The 15,525-nt window shown below is 39.7% G+C and overlaps 1 protein-coding gene across 1 annotated transcript in view; it reads right to left on the bottom strand.

Annotated features, from left to right (window-relative positions):
* Positions 1-15,525, bottom strand: part of RP1 (RP1 axonemal microtubule associated) — a 325,891-nt gene that overhangs the window by 273,504 nt on the left and 36,862 nt on the right. The window contains exons 2-3 of the mRNA XM_038000500.2: positions 3,229-3,855; positions 2,525-2,696 (exon numbers count right to left, since the gene is read on the bottom strand). Of these exons, the coding sequence (XP_037856428.2) occupies positions 2,525-2,696; positions 3,229-3,843 (787 nt within the window). The 5' untranslated portion in view covers positions 3,844-3,855. The remainder of the gene's footprint in view (positions 1-2,524; positions 2,697-3,228; positions 3,856-15,525) is intronic.

Below are 15,525 nucleotides of genomic sequence, written 5' to 3'. Positions count from 1 at the left end.
ATCTTCAGAAGGATATATTGGTAAATTCTGAGAATCACTCTTTTCTAAGGCCAAGTAATTTTCAGGAACAAAAGAATAGTCTAAGTAGCAATCATTATTATGTGTTTTCTCAGAAGAAACAGAATAAATCTGGGACCTTGAGCTTGAAGACATATGTGTGCTTACTTTAAAGATTTTAAGAGTAAAAGGTGCCCACATCAAAATATAATACGGAAGGCAGAGAAGTTAAAAATATCCAAAGGAAGAGGCAGCAAAGAAAAAAAGAGAAAAAGGGAAATAATTAGTATGAAAAGTAGCATATTTTCTGTATTTCATAGTAAAATGATACATTTCTGAGCTCTACGTATTTTCTTTCTCCCCCCCACCCCCCCCCCCACCCCGAGATGGAGTCTCACTCTGTTACCAGGCTGGAGTGCAGTGGTACGATCTGGGCTCACTGCAACTGCTGCCTCCAGGTTTCAAGTGATTCTCCTGCTTCAGCCTCCCGAATAGCTGGGACTACAGGCCCACATTACCATGCCCAGCTAATTGTTTTGTATTTTTAGTAAAGACGGAGTTTCACCATGTTGGCCAGGATGGTCTCAATCTCCTGACCTCGTGATCCGCCTGCCTCAGCCTCCCAAAGTGCTGGGATTATAGGTGTGAGCCACCACGCTCAGCCTATGTATTTTCCCAATAGTTATTTGAGAAAACCTACTGTAATAGGGGTACATTTCTTCAAACCACCCTTTAGAAGAGATCTCTAATTCTACTTCAACTTAAATGAGGAGATTCAGAGAATTTTAACAAGTTTAATAAGGTAATTTTAATTTTAAAAATGTATAAAGTAAAAACTGCTAAGAATTCTACCAAAGATAAAAGTTTGCGGGTTTTCATTTCGTTGTTCTGTTTACCAATACTGAAACTGGAGTCCAACCAAGTACTGCTTACCTATTCAAACAAGGCAAGCAACAATTTATGCTGGTATTCATCTTTCCACCTACAAATATCAAAAGAGGTATCCATAGCTTTATGAAAGCAGAAACATTTTTATAATTAAGACTTAATCAAGTACTAACTATTAATTTAGCATGCACTTTGTATAATCGTTGCAACTGACTTAATACAGGGCACAAGAGAGAACAGAGCTAGACATAAGTCCAGATGTCAGTTATCTTTTTAATGTGTGTCTTCAGCATTAACCTTGGCACTCTTGCTTCTTAAATTCAATCAAAATGCCTGGGCCGGGCACAATGGCTCACACCTGTAATCCCAGCACTTTGGGAGGCTGAGGCGGGTGATCACTTGAGCCCATCATAATAGCCTGGGTAACACAGCATGACCCCATCTCAAAAAGAAAAAAAAAATTCCTGTTAGCAAATCTATATAGATTTGCACATACTTGCCAACAGGTAAGCCCCTTTAATGTTGCAGAATATAAACCTGGAAATATTTTTTCTAATTTTTGATATGCTTTTACTTAAATTGTAAATCAAAGTGTCTCAAATTTTTGAAGTAAAATTTAACAAAGCCCTCAGATTCCCCGCAGTCATCAAAAACCATACTCGGCAACCTGTATCAGACATAATAAAATCATTTTAGTAAAATGACAAACGTGAAATAGCACTATCATATTTATAACATATATGTGGCAACCTAATGCTTACAAAATAGAAGCATTAATAATTATCTACTGAATATATCGATGAAATCATTAAACAACGATGGATTAGTTTCACCCACATTAGCAGTAAGTAGAGCTATTAATACTATTTAAAATACATATTATCCAAGTCTAAAGAGAATAAAAACTTAAATTTAAGTATAAAAAACAATCAGTACTCTAGCAAAGAGCTTGTTTTCCCTGGAAATACTAAGTACAATGAATAATGAGATTAGCCATGCTGTACAGGCAATTTACAGCTTATCCCACATGCCTGGGCCTGAAGAGGCCCTCTTCCTACCCTATCCAAAGGATAATGCTACACAGTAGAATCTAAGGAATTATCAACCTACATTATCGTTAACCAGCATGAATTGGTTGCATGAACCTTTTTTAATAAATAAAAAGGGGGTCTAAGAACATGTAATTTTTATAGCAATAACTTCAAAAGGCAGAGCACATAGCATAGATTTGAAAAACTACAGTCATTCTGCTAACCTGCTGAGGTCAGCTATGTATGCTGCATGGTACTATTTAGAGAAAACTCTGCAACAACCAGAGAAGAGACTTACACAGATTCCACTCTGAAGCAAGAAATGCTGGCATTTTTATTTTTTAACTAGGTAGTTTATGCAAAAAAAGCACACATCATCAATTTAAACAGGCATATCATTGATTTGGAAAAGTCTAAAAAACAGATAATCTCCATGATTCTTTCCAACTATAAATATAGCCAATTTCAGTTTAGAATGTTTTTCAATCCTCTCCTTTTCGTTTCTGTGGTGAAAGAACTGGTCATTTAAGCATGGATTTTTGCTGTCATTGAGGCAAAAAAAAATCTCAGGGCTAAAAATATGGACTATATATTAATAAGTGACTTACTCTTTCTGCTTTCTGACTTTGCATTTCCCTTGGGGTACACACGCTGAGAGATCCCTGGTAATCTAGCAGGAAGCAAGTATTTTTGGATGTCATAATTTCCTGGTTTAAACGGCTCCCTTCCTGCTGCCACCACAGCTCCAGAGCTCAGGATCACTGCCTGGAGGCTGGGAACCTAAAAGAGACCAGAGTCATTATCCTGAGATGAGCACATTTTATACTAAGCGGTAATTTTATAACTTTGCTTGAATCAAATCAACAACCTCCTAGACTTGAAAGACATCATCACTGAGCATTTTCTTAGGCACCAATGGTTTATACAAAATAAGTAGAAACACCAAATGTCAAGGTTGGGCGGGGGGGAGGTCAGTTACCTCCCAGCAGGAATCCCAGGAAAATGCTTCCTCTATGAAAATACTACTCTTTGCCACTCCTTTTCAAAAAATATTGTCAAGATTGGATTCCATGTGAAAATATTATATACCTTGGGGCTCAGGGAAGACAAAGGGGTGGGCAGCCTGAGGTAAAGATGAGATTCCAGTGAGATTCTGACAAAGGAACAAAGGCAGCATTGGGTGCACACACTCACATACACAGGCAGGGAGGAAGACTTCCTTCCCGGGGGCCACCATTCACACCCCACACGAACTCAATTAGTAGGGTGCCCAAAATGAGCTCAGGCTCGAGGAGCCCCCTAGAACGCTCACCCTCCTTCCGTCCGTAGCATACAGCTTGAGCACCGGGCGCTGCATGACCTCTGTCAGGTGCTGTAGAAATGCCTCGAAGCTCTGGGTGACCCTCCTGCTCAGAAGAACCGTGCGCCTCGTCTTCGGGTCGCCATTCCTGAAGACCACCAGGCTCCGTGGGGCGCGGGGCTTGCCGGGAGCAGCGACGGCGACGGGGTGGGGCGGTGCATGCGCGCTGATGGCCCGGCTGCTGAGCCAGGGCCGCGGTCGCCGACGGGCTTTGTCCAGGTCCACAGGCTGCACCTTCCTGCCGTGGGAGCATAGGTACGACTCGCCGTCCTCCAGCTCCTCCAGGCGCGTGATGCTGTGCCTGCCTCGAGGGGTGCTGATGTTCCTCACTCCAAAAGGTAGGGGTACCTTCCTAGACAAGTTATCCAGCAGAGCATCAAAGGACTTAAAGGAGCGAGGGTTGACCACCACCCTGACCCCACCAAATTGGGGGTCTCCGCTCTTGTAGAAACTGATCCGCTTGGCCACAACAGGATGAGTGAGACTCAAATGGCGAGGGGGTGGAACTTGATCTTCAGAAGTAGTAGGATGAATGATGGAAAAACCAGTAGAAGGAGTATCACTCATTTTGGCTGAGACCTAGAGAAGAAAGAAAATTATCTCCAGAATCACAGCACCATAGCGAATACGTGGTAATACTAATGCATGCTAAATATAGCTGCAGACATCCAGGATATTCCTAGAAGTTTATTCTTTCATTCGTTTATTCATTCATTATACCTACCAATTTTGAAAAACAATTTTAAGGGACTTATAATAAAAAGAGATAAACAGTTAAATAAGGATATTTATAATTTAAAAGTTAAAAACAACCTAAACACACTAATAAGGGCCGAGATAAATTATCACATATACACCCATGTGATGAAAAACTATACAACCATTAAACATGACCTTATAGACATATCTTTTGTCATAGAAAGATGATCATGACATATTACCAAGTGAAAAAAATCAGTTTGCAGAACATTCTGTGCCATTGATTTAAATGTATATGTACAGTCACATTGCTTAACAATGAGGATAAGTTCTGAGAAATGCATTGTTAGGTGATTTCATCATTGTGTGAACATCATAGAGTGTACTTACACAAACAGATGGTATAGCCTACTACACACCCAGGCTTTATGGAATAACCTATTCCTCCTAGGCTATAAATCTGTACAGCATGTTACTGTTTGAATACTGTAGAGCATTGTAACACAGTGGTAATTTGTGTAGCTAAACATATCTAAACATAGAAAACGTACAGTCAAAATATGGTATTATAATCTTATGGGGCCACCATCACATAGGTAGTCCACCATTGACCAAAGTAGTGTTATGTGACACATGACTGAGTTATGTGAATTGGGGAAAAGTCCAGAAATATATACAACCCAGTGTTGATGGTGGTTGTCTCTAGATTGCAGAACTCTGGAAAATATTCGTGTTTTTTTATACGTTGGTAAACTTTGTGAACCTTTAAAATTAGCAGGTATTATTGCACAATTTAAAAAACAAGAGAGACACAAATCGGAAACCATCCACTGAGAAAGGTAAGAGAGTTTTGCAATTCATCAGTTTAGTCGTTCATATCCTGACAATAAATAAATATGGGAGAAACAGGAAATGTTTTTAAAGTCCAAATTTTCTGGAGGAAAATGTACCTGACATTAAGTTCTAGGAGGAATGTATCACATAGAACCTTAAGTAAGAACCCTCTTAAGATACTATCAGATGTTTGTTTCTACTGCAGATTGGAGAAAATGCAGGCAAATCATCTCACACACCACTTATCTTACTTTGGGAAACACTGCACTAAGCAAAAATGTTCTTTGAATAAATGGCAGCATTGCTATGGGCTGCTAAAACTAGTGCAGTCTGGTTACTGGTCCCACTAGTAGTTCTAAAGTTAAACCTTCAGAAGAGAAATTCAAGAAGAATAATATTCAGCAAAGCACCAAGGTTTTCCTTTTCCACTTCTCAGTGAAACTGGAGTTTGATTGACAAATGAGCAGCATTTGGAAGGATTTATCTGGTTCTGGCCTTGTTTTCATTTGTGGCTGTTTTCTATTGTTTGAAATCATTTTAATTATTAGTGTCTTTTGACACAGTAAGAAAGTCCTGCAGCCTTGAAGACAAATTGAACAAAATTAATGTGATTGGTAATACAGAGATGGAAAAAGGCATGTTTATCATTGTAAATCAGCTATAAATCCGGCCCAAATCATCCACTTAAATGTTTGCAAGCTGTTATCCAAGATTCTTCATATATCTCCAATCTGATTTGCAAATCTTATTTAAATGTAACTTAGAAAAAAACATTTGAAGATCAGCCTAGAAATTAGATGTCTTCCCTTCTTTCTTCCTCAGAGGTTTAAAGTAATTATAATACTTAAGACAAAAAAAGCAGCTGTAGCGGACATGTGCATCAGGAGCTGGGGAATCCAGCTTTGCAATGGAGTCAGCAAAACTGCAACCTCTTCTCATCCTCATCTGGTCAACTGTGGTCTGACCTTGAGCAGGCTGCTTAATCGCCATGGCCTCAGCAACTATAAGAAGGATGAGTTCCTTCGGTATTTAAATAAGACTTTAGGCCAGGTGTGGTGGCTCACGCGTGTAATCCCAGCACTTTGGGAGGCCAAGGCGGGTAGATCACCTGAGATCAGGAGTTCGAGACCAGCCTGGCCAACATGGTGAAACCTTGTCTCTACTAAAAATACAAAAATTAGCCGGGCGTGGTGGTGTGCACTTGTAGTCTCAGCTACTCTACTCGGGAGGCAGAGGCAGGAGAATCGCTTGAACCCGGGAGGCGGAGGTTGCAGTGAGCTGAGATCGTACCACTGCACCCAGGCCTGGATAACACAGCGAGACTCCATTTTAAGAAATAAATAAATAAATAAATAAAAGACTTTAGAACTCTTTCCCTCCAATTACATTTTAGGTTGGTTTACTTGTATGTTTATTTGAAAATATTGTACATGAATAATATTTGAGCCACATTTTTCACCTAATTTTGGAAAATGATATTTTTCTTGGTGTAGGTGCATCATGAGGCTCTTAATGTCACCTTTTAAATGCCTGAATCTCACTATTTGGAGAGCTATTAACCTGGTGACCACTTTGGGAACACATCTGTGTGAGCCAATATGCTAATGTCGGTTTTGGCCAAAGACAAAGGAGATTTTGTGCTGGGGCCGGGAGGGAAAACATGGAAGATAAGTACCATAGGAGCAAAGAGGCAGCTCCCATTGTCCACATCCCACTGCTACCCAGCCCTGAGCATTGGTTTTGAGCCCAGTACATGAAGGGCAGGTGCTGAAGGTACCATGACCTGGGAAGATGCCAGGTCCCCAGCAGTGGAGGAGCATTTGTAGAGAAGGTACATCCAACAGGGTGGTTGCCAGGCACCTTGTTGGGGATGCTGTAGTGAAAACAAAACAAAAATACAAGTTCGCATGATCTTCATAGTGTGTGAGAGAATCTCTGGGAACTCCTAGAAGTCACTGGGGGAACTTTTAGGTAGAGAGTTGAGATTCTGCATCCTTGTAGGTGAGTCTTAAGAGCCTATGATAAGGAGGGCCTTGTGTGTAAAACCCAGAACATGATAAAGATTAGGTATTATCATTGAAAAAACAGATTTGTGTTCATTGAGTGTACGACGTCATCATTTGGAAAGAGGGTGCAAACCAAGTATTTCTGAAGAAAGTGAATCAGCCTTTGCCCTGTCTTAACAATGTGCATTTCCTACAGAGTCCATGGGAAGTTCACAGAGTAACTCAATAGCTCAACTGAAGAAGAGGAAGAATTGGGGTACCAAGAGACTATTAAGGAAGGATGTCTAATACAGCCTGAGGGATTGGCAGCAGGAGTGAGAAGAGAGGGCAATTTCCAGAGGAAAGCCTGTGTAAAGTTGAGATGCCAGAGGCAAAAAGTGGTAGAGATGCCCTACAGGAAGAAGGCAGAGGTGGTACAGCATTTACCTGGTGCACATGAGCCAGACTAGCAATGTGGTCATTAAGTCTTGACAATAGAGTGCCCACTTTTGTGAAACAGAGCTACCAGCCCTCCTTAACTTTTTTGAGTTCTCCTATGTTAGCTGTGCTCCATTCTTAATCAGTTTTAAAAACTAATCAGAGACTGGGTGCAGTGGCTCACGCCTGTAATCCCAGCACTTTGGGAGGCTGAGGCAGGCAGATCACGAGGTCAGGAGATTGAGACCATCCTGGCTAACACAGTGAAACCCCATCTCTACTAAAAAAAAAAAAAAAATTAGCCAGGCGTGGTGGCGGGCACCTTTAGTCCCAGCTACTTGGGAGGCTGAGGCAGGAGAATGGTGTGAACCCAGGAGGCGGAGCTTGCAGTGAGCCGAGATCGCACCACTGCACTTCAGCCTGGGTGACAAAGCGAGACTCCATCTCAAAAAAAAAAAAAGAATCAGAATTTGCATAGAAATTTGTCAATGTATCTTTACATACATTTTCGATAATAAGTTTTATCTTATGCCCTCTAAATTTGGAATAAGGCAGTAATATACTTAAGGGCTACCTTGGGAACAGACAAACTGAGCAGCATAAAATGGTTTAATTCTCCCAGAAGTTTAGGCTGAAGAAGAAGTGGAGGTGGAAAGAGGTAACTGTAGAATCTTGAGGCCCTCCAGTTTCCTCACCAGTGACTTCCCTATGTGTAGCAAGGAAGCTGGTTTACAAAATCTCTTTGCCTTAAAATCCACTTCTAATGACATGACAGCTTGCTACCAATATCCTCTCTTCTTCTCTACAGAGCTTCTTTATTGCCTAAAATTAGACAGTGGAGCTATCATGCATACTTTCATTGCTCTTTAATATTAAGCAGATTTTTTAACACCCTTAGGCTCAACTGTGGCTAGGCTTATCTGTGGCATCATTAGTTTTAATCAAACCCCACTTAAATCAATCATTTACAGCTGTGCTGCTCAGAACTAAATAGTTGGCCTCTACCAAGAGGGCCGTGTCTTCACTCTCCCACTCACTTGACAAAATATGACAGATTTACATGCGTCATTTCACTAATTATATTTTAAGTTTAATTTTCTACCACATAGTGTGAATTCAGACAAGTCACAAATAATGAATTAGAAATAATGGAAAACTGAGAAATACAGAATGTACAGAATGTTCATTCTTTTAGCAATTCAGAGACTTGATGTTGCAAGAAAAATTAGTACGTTTCAGATTTTCATAAGCCTATGTGGTAGAGTTGAGAGAGGAGATTCAAAAAGGAAAATCACCAGTTATTCACTGTGGTAGTCACAGCATTGTTGAATTACAAGCAGCTGCCTTCTTCTTTAATGTATTGCCCAGATGTCTATAAGAAGTATATAATGCTTTTATTGTCAGAAACAAAGTAAACATTACTCATTTGAATAAACTAGAATCACTTGATTTCCTGATACTGAAGTTCCATTCTCCCTCAATATCAGCATATTGTGAAGGTTGCTGGCATATTTAGGTAAAAGATAATTGTTAATCACATTCATTCTTTTTCTAACAGTTAAAGACAGAACACAGATCTATAATCTAGGTATAACATGGAAAACAAAATACAACTAGCAAAACATAGAATATTTTCAAAAGAAAGATTTCAAATAGTTTTGTACTTACCAGAACTTGGAACTTCCCTTATTAAGAAAAGAAAAAGATGTTTAAGTTGTTTAAATAGCTCAAATAAATGTCACTGGATATGTAACCTCATTTCGTGCAAAGAAACTAATGTCTTTGGATTTATTCTCAGTATGTCCAGCAAGGGATTGAGTACAGCCAATTAATTTAATCCACAGTGATGCTAATCACCAGACAGAGCTCACCCTAAGGAGACCACAGCCAGAAACAAACTAGTTCCTAGCATGCTCTGCAGTCCTGAAATCTTCCTCATGAAGGTTTCCCTTCTTTCTTTCTTGCCTAGTGTTATCCTCCAGAAAAAATACTTCACCAATACACAAGCACTTCTCTCCCAGACAACTTTTAACCCTCATTTATTTATGTTAATGGGAGAAAGTTGTTATTGTGCAGCTAAAAATGAAATTGTTTGACATTTTCTCATTCTGATAAGTTTCTAAGTCAGTACTTGTTCCTGGTAATCATTTAAAAAGAAAGAACTAGGCCTTTTGTTTTATTTAGATACTCTTGCTTATTACCTCATTAATGTAATTCTGAAATGACTGTGAGTATACACAATTTGGTGACTCAACATAACACAGGACAAACAGCAGAAGCGGCACACGATGAAATGCTATGATTTTATGCTTCTGCACACCCAGCGCGCTTCCACTGCTTCGCTTACTCATACTGGGGTTTGAACATGTTTCAGGACTTTGTCACACATAAAGTCCCCAGATGGCACCTGATCCTTCTAATGACTACCTATGGTCTAATCGGACTTGAAGATGCTTCACCTAATCGGGTTTCCTACTGGGCTTCCTGCCTCAGTTCTCAACAACAAAAACAAGGTAAGGGGTCCTCTGAGGAAACAGGACCAGGTTCAAGCATGTGCACCACAATGTTGTCTCCACGCCAATCACAAAAGGAGAAAGATCATGAAACTGCACACTTTGCCTCATAAATACTGACTACAAGAGAGAAATGGAGAGAGGAGTGGGAGGGATGGGGAGAAAGAGAAAGAGTGAGGTGTAGATAAGAGAAACAGTAGTGTCTAGCTTTGATATAAACCTCCATTTATAATTATCACTGTCTACATAAAGACATGGCTATTAAATCAGTAAGTAAATTTGTGTTTACAGTGTAGCAATAGGCATGAATTGTATCATTACCAGCTCTAAATTGAAGTACAAATTCAAAAAGTTTGGGGTCAGATGTGATCTGCCCTTAAATAGCTAATGACTAACGCAGCATTTCTCTTGATTTTATCTTTAATTCTATAATCTATGTCTGATAAACAATTCACATTGATCAGTTCTATTTTGACATGGAAATAATTTCAATTAAAGGGATTCTTTTGGGGCACTCTTAGGAAAGGTAACATTTCTTACATATAAGACAGCACAAAATGGGCTCTCCTTTTCTGAGCATCTCCCATAGTATACGTTCCACTCCCACAACTCCAGTTGAGGACATAGAACAGGTACCCCTGTTATCCGATTGAGCCACCATACCCTCTCCCTGGTATCACTTGTCTCTGGCACATGTCAATGTATATCTAAACCATGGCTTCCCAGGCTTGAAGGTGCACATGAATTTCCTGGGATCTTGCTGCAGTGGTTGACTCAGTAGGCCTGGGGTAGGGTCTGAGAGTCTGCATTTCTAATAAGCTGATGCTGATGCTTCTGGCCCTGGCTCACCTTTGATTAGTGAGTCTAAGGAATGCCAAAAGCCTCATTGGCAGAGTTCATATCAGGCTTCTTCCCTGAGAATGCCTTCAATTGCCATGGCCTCTGAGACTACCTGTATGTCATGTCTGAGCTCTGTTAAGTTCTGTCTGGTCACCGCTGTTAGAGTGGCCAGATGACAGGAGTGGTGTTAAGCGTACATTCTCAGCATACCACTGAGTCAGACCTCAGTTCAAATCCTGCCTCTTCCACTTTGCTATGTGAATCTGCAGCCATGTACTTAATTCCTCTGCCTACTTCCCTGGCCATAAAATGTGGAAAAATACCTGCTTTATAGGCTCATTGTGAAGGTTAAGTAAGAGAATATATATCATGTATTTGACACAGTGCCTGGATGTCATAACAAGTGTTCAGTAAATGGAAATTATTATTTTCGCCATGTTTATCTTCTTTTAACACACTTCCATGATTCTCACAGCATTTAGTAAAATGACTTCATGCCCTAACATGCCACACAAATTGTGATGTGACTTCAGCTTACTTTTCCAATTTCATTTTGATCTATATGTCTTACTCTGTAGTTTGGATTATTTGAAGTTTTTTAAATGTGGCTCTGGATTTTTGCATATATTGTTTATCTTACTTGGAATGCCTCCTCATAACCCTAACACCCTGCCTTTCATTGCCATACATTTCTATCCCTTCCTTCAATACTCAGTTCATCTCAGAAACCTTTCATGAACCCCTGCCTTCCCACTACATCAACATGCTGAATGAAGTAAGTACCCTCCAATGTGCCCCTTTATCTATCTGTATAAATATACTCTCCAGTACATGTCATACTGCACAAACAACTGATGCATTAAGCACCAGAAGAGTAACTTCTTTATCATCTCTGAATTTCCAGAAACAGCTCAATACCTTATATATATTGGGCATTCAATAAATACCTATTAAAGGAATGATGCTCTTCCTGCCTTAGTACAGAATTGTTGTAGAGATATATATGCCTGAAGAATGCTGTCTCATTGCAACTGCTAGAATTTACCTTTTCAGGCAGGCCCAAGGAACCCAGGACAGAGATCAGACTATATCAGTAAGCATAATAATTTTGTATAGCTGGTATGGAATATGGCCTTCATCCTTTGTCATCCAAGCCACATAGAATTCTGTGTATGGTCCATCCTGATAAAGTTAAATTATTGGATATTGAACCTAAGTGATCTCTACCTTAAAAATCCATTCCCCATATTACAGATCTCCTGGACTGTGGAATTGGCACCTCCCTTTAGATGTGGAGTTTTTTACACAGCCTTCCTTCTTTACTCATTTGTTCATTTGTTCAACAGATAATTAATGCATACTCACTGTGTATTAGAAATACATAGCAACGAACATGACAGAAAAATTCCTTATCTTCGTGGGGTCACATTATCCTGCAGAGACAAACTATAAAAAAATAAGCAAATCTACAGTATGTTAGATCATACAAAATGCTGTGGAGAAAAGTGAGGTAAAGTAGGAGTGGCAGTGGTAGAGGTCAGGGAAGACCTCACTGAGAAGTGACGTGTGAGAAGAAATCTAAAAGTAGTCAGGGGAAATGGTGTTCAGATATTTGACAGAAGCATGCTCCTGGCAGAGAGAGTAAGTGCAAAGGTTTGTGGGAAGTATTTGAAGTATTGGAGAAAGCATAAGAAGACCAGTGTGGCTAAAATAGCAGGGCACCAAATTATACAGGGTCTGTAGCCCTTGGTAAATACTTTGGCTTTAACTTTAAGTGAGATGAGAAACCAAAGAAGGATTTTGAGAAGAGAAATAATGATCTCACACTTCAAAGGATTACTTTGGCAATGATGTTAAAAATACAGGTAAATCCAAGGGAAGATGGCAGAGTAGGAAGTACCAGGAATTCATCTCCCCACTTGGACAAAAATTGTACTAGCAGAAACTGAAATTAATATTTTGAAACTCTGAAGTATACTTGAATGCTTGCAGCTTCCAGAGGAAGGCTTTGCTGGTAAATTGTAATTAATTTCTGTTTATTTCAGCCGTTAGTGCTATAGTGACTACTCATTCCTCATCCCCCAGCCCCATGGCAGGCAGCTGTGGGGACAGCAGCCTGCATTCCTGCTGCGCCTTACAGGTTCCAGAGTGAGAAATAAGAACCCCCTCCTCCAAATACTAAGTTTCTGCATTCTGGCTGCTGATGTCTGCTGCTGATTACAAAGGTGCATACAGAGGTAGGCATTGTTGCAACTCTCAGTGGCAGAAGTGGCTTCCAGGGGATTTAAAGATATAACACCTGGGACTTTCTTCTTCTTTTTAAATAATCTTCCCCCTTTTGGGTACTAGGCACTTAAAGATGAGATATTCAAAAGCAACTACATATACAGGGGAATTTAGAAAGTCATCTCATATGCCCAGGGAAAAACATTTACTCAGAAAAGACCTGAAGACCATAAGCTTCTACTGTAGGCTGATCTTTGGCAAAGAGAAACCATACAAATAAATTTTTAAAAGAAAGAATGAATGAATGAAAAGGAGGGAGGGAGGGAGGGAGGAAACAAACCAACAAACCATGGAGAAGGGAGATAATTAAATTTCCAGAGTTACCAAATTATTTGATTCAAATAGAGTTTTTAAAAAAGTCACAATGCGCACACATTAAAAAAGAGGAAAGTATATCCCATTAAAAGGAACAAAATAACAGAAAATGTCCCTGAGGAAGCCAGATGGCAGAATTACTAGACAAAGACTATAAAACAACTATCTTAAAGATGCTTAAAGAACTAAAGGAATACATGAACAAAAACCGGAACAAAAAGAGATGTATGAACAAAATGAGAATATTATTAGAGATAGGAAATATGAAAAGGAACCGAAAAGAAATTCTGGAGCAGAAAAGTACAAAACAGACATGAAAAATTCACAAAAGCAGTTCAAAAGCAGGTTTGAGCAGGCAAAAGAATCAGCATAACTTGAAAATAGGACAATTGAAAGTTTTGAATTTGATGACCAGAAAGAAAAACTATTAAGGTGAACAGAATTTGAAGGACCTGGGGATATCATCAACTAGAGCAACATACACATTGTGGGAGTTCCAGAAGGAGAAGAGAAAGGGGCAGAAATCTTTGAAGAACTAATGCCAAAATTTTCCCAAGTTGGATGAAAGACATGAATCTACAAATTCAAAAATTCAGTGAACTACACATAGGATGAACTAAAAGAACCCTGCCCTGAAATATGTTAAAGCATCAAAAGGGAAGCAATTCATCAGATATAAGGGATCTTCAATATGATTATTAGCCAGTTTCTCATCAGAAACCTTGCAGGCCAGAAGGCACAGTATGATATATTCAAAGCGCTGAAGGGAAAATAAACTGCCAGCCAAGACTTCTATATCTGGCAAAACTGTCTTTTAAAAATGAGGGAGAAATTAAGACATTCCTTGATGGATAAAAAGCTCAGGAAGTTTATTACCAGCAGACCTGCCCCACAAGAAACATTACAGGGAGTCCTTCAAGTTAAAACTAAAAGGCACTAGATTACTCAGACCAAGATAACTGCTGTGGAGGTGACAGCATTTGCAGATGTCTTAGTTATGGATTGGATATGGATTGGTTGTGGGGAATAAGAGCAATAAAACTGTCAAGGAAGACTAAGATTTTTGCCCAGTGCATCTGGAAGAATGGAGTTGCTAATTATTTGGATGGAGAGGACTTCAAAAGTACCAGTCAAGAGAGTGGGAGGTGATAGTGAATATCATCTTGAAAAGCATATTGGACATCCAAATAGAAATATCAAGTAGGCAGTATACTGAAGGTTCTAAAGTATACTAAAGGCATTATACTAAAGGTTCAAGCTAAAGGTATAAATATGTGATTCATTGATATACTGATGGTGCTTAAAACTTGGATGAATCTGGATGAGAACTTCTAAGAAGTAAGTGTAAATAGAGAAGAGAATTGGTTCAAGATCAGATCCCAAGAGAGTCCAAAGATAACAGCCACAGAGATGGTGAGGAACCATCAGCAAACTCCAGCAAAGGAGTTTATGAGGAAAAGGTGCATCAACAGAGTAGCATTCTGGAAGCCAAAGGAAAGAAGTGTTTCAAAAGGAGGTAGTGATGAGCTGTGTCAAATGGTACTCATACATCAAGTAAGAGGAGGGCTGAGAAGTAAGCATGGGCTTTAGCAATGTGAAGTTTATCTGTAACCTCAGACCTTTTTTGGTGGAACAGTATGGATAAAATCCTCACTGGGCATAGGGGCCAAAGAAAACTAGAAGGAGAGGAATTGGAGTCAGCATGTGGAGACAAATTTTTTGCTAGTTTTCTTTGTGTTAGTTTTTCTGTATTTAAAATCAGATACAGTTTGAGTTGTAGTATGTGTGTATGCTGATAGGAATGATAAGGGAAGATTTAATGCTGTGGGTAAGAATGGGGAGAATTCTTGGAGCCACATTTTTGAGTGCCTAACAGGGAGATGGGATATAATGCACAACAGAGGTGTATGCCTCAGCAAAGATTAAGGAGAAGGTCATCCCCAGTAGCAGAAAGACAGGCAGTGACACTGGTGGAGGTGACCTTCCCTTCTGACTGCTTCTCCGTCTCAGCGACCTGGGATGTGAGGTCATCCACTGAGGGTGTGAGTGAGGGGGAGGAGGTGTTATGAATCTAATGAGACAGGTGAAGCTGTGAAATAGTCATCCAGTGGAATGAAAGGGAGACTGGAAGAGGAGGTATAGTAGGCTTGCGGGGGGCACTGAGAACCTGCTGTAGGTTGGCAACCATAAGTGTATTTTGTTTTATGATGTTTTCTCTTTTTTGTTGTTTTCATTTTTGTTTTTTGTTTTTGTTTTTGTTTTTTTGTTTATTTTTAAGACAAGGTGTTGCTCTGTCACCCAGGCTGGAGTCCAGAGATAATCATGGCTCATTACAGCCT

This window comes from Chlorocebus sabaeus, chromosome 8 (assembly GCF_047675955.1).
Source record: "Chlorocebus sabaeus isolate Y175 chromosome 8, mChlSab1.0.hap1, whole genome shotgun sequence".
NCBI classification, from domain to species: Eukaryota; Metazoa; Chordata; class Mammalia; order Primates; family Cercopithecidae; genus Chlorocebus; species Chlorocebus sabaeus.
This window is presented reverse-complemented; position numbering and strand designations above follow the sequence as displayed.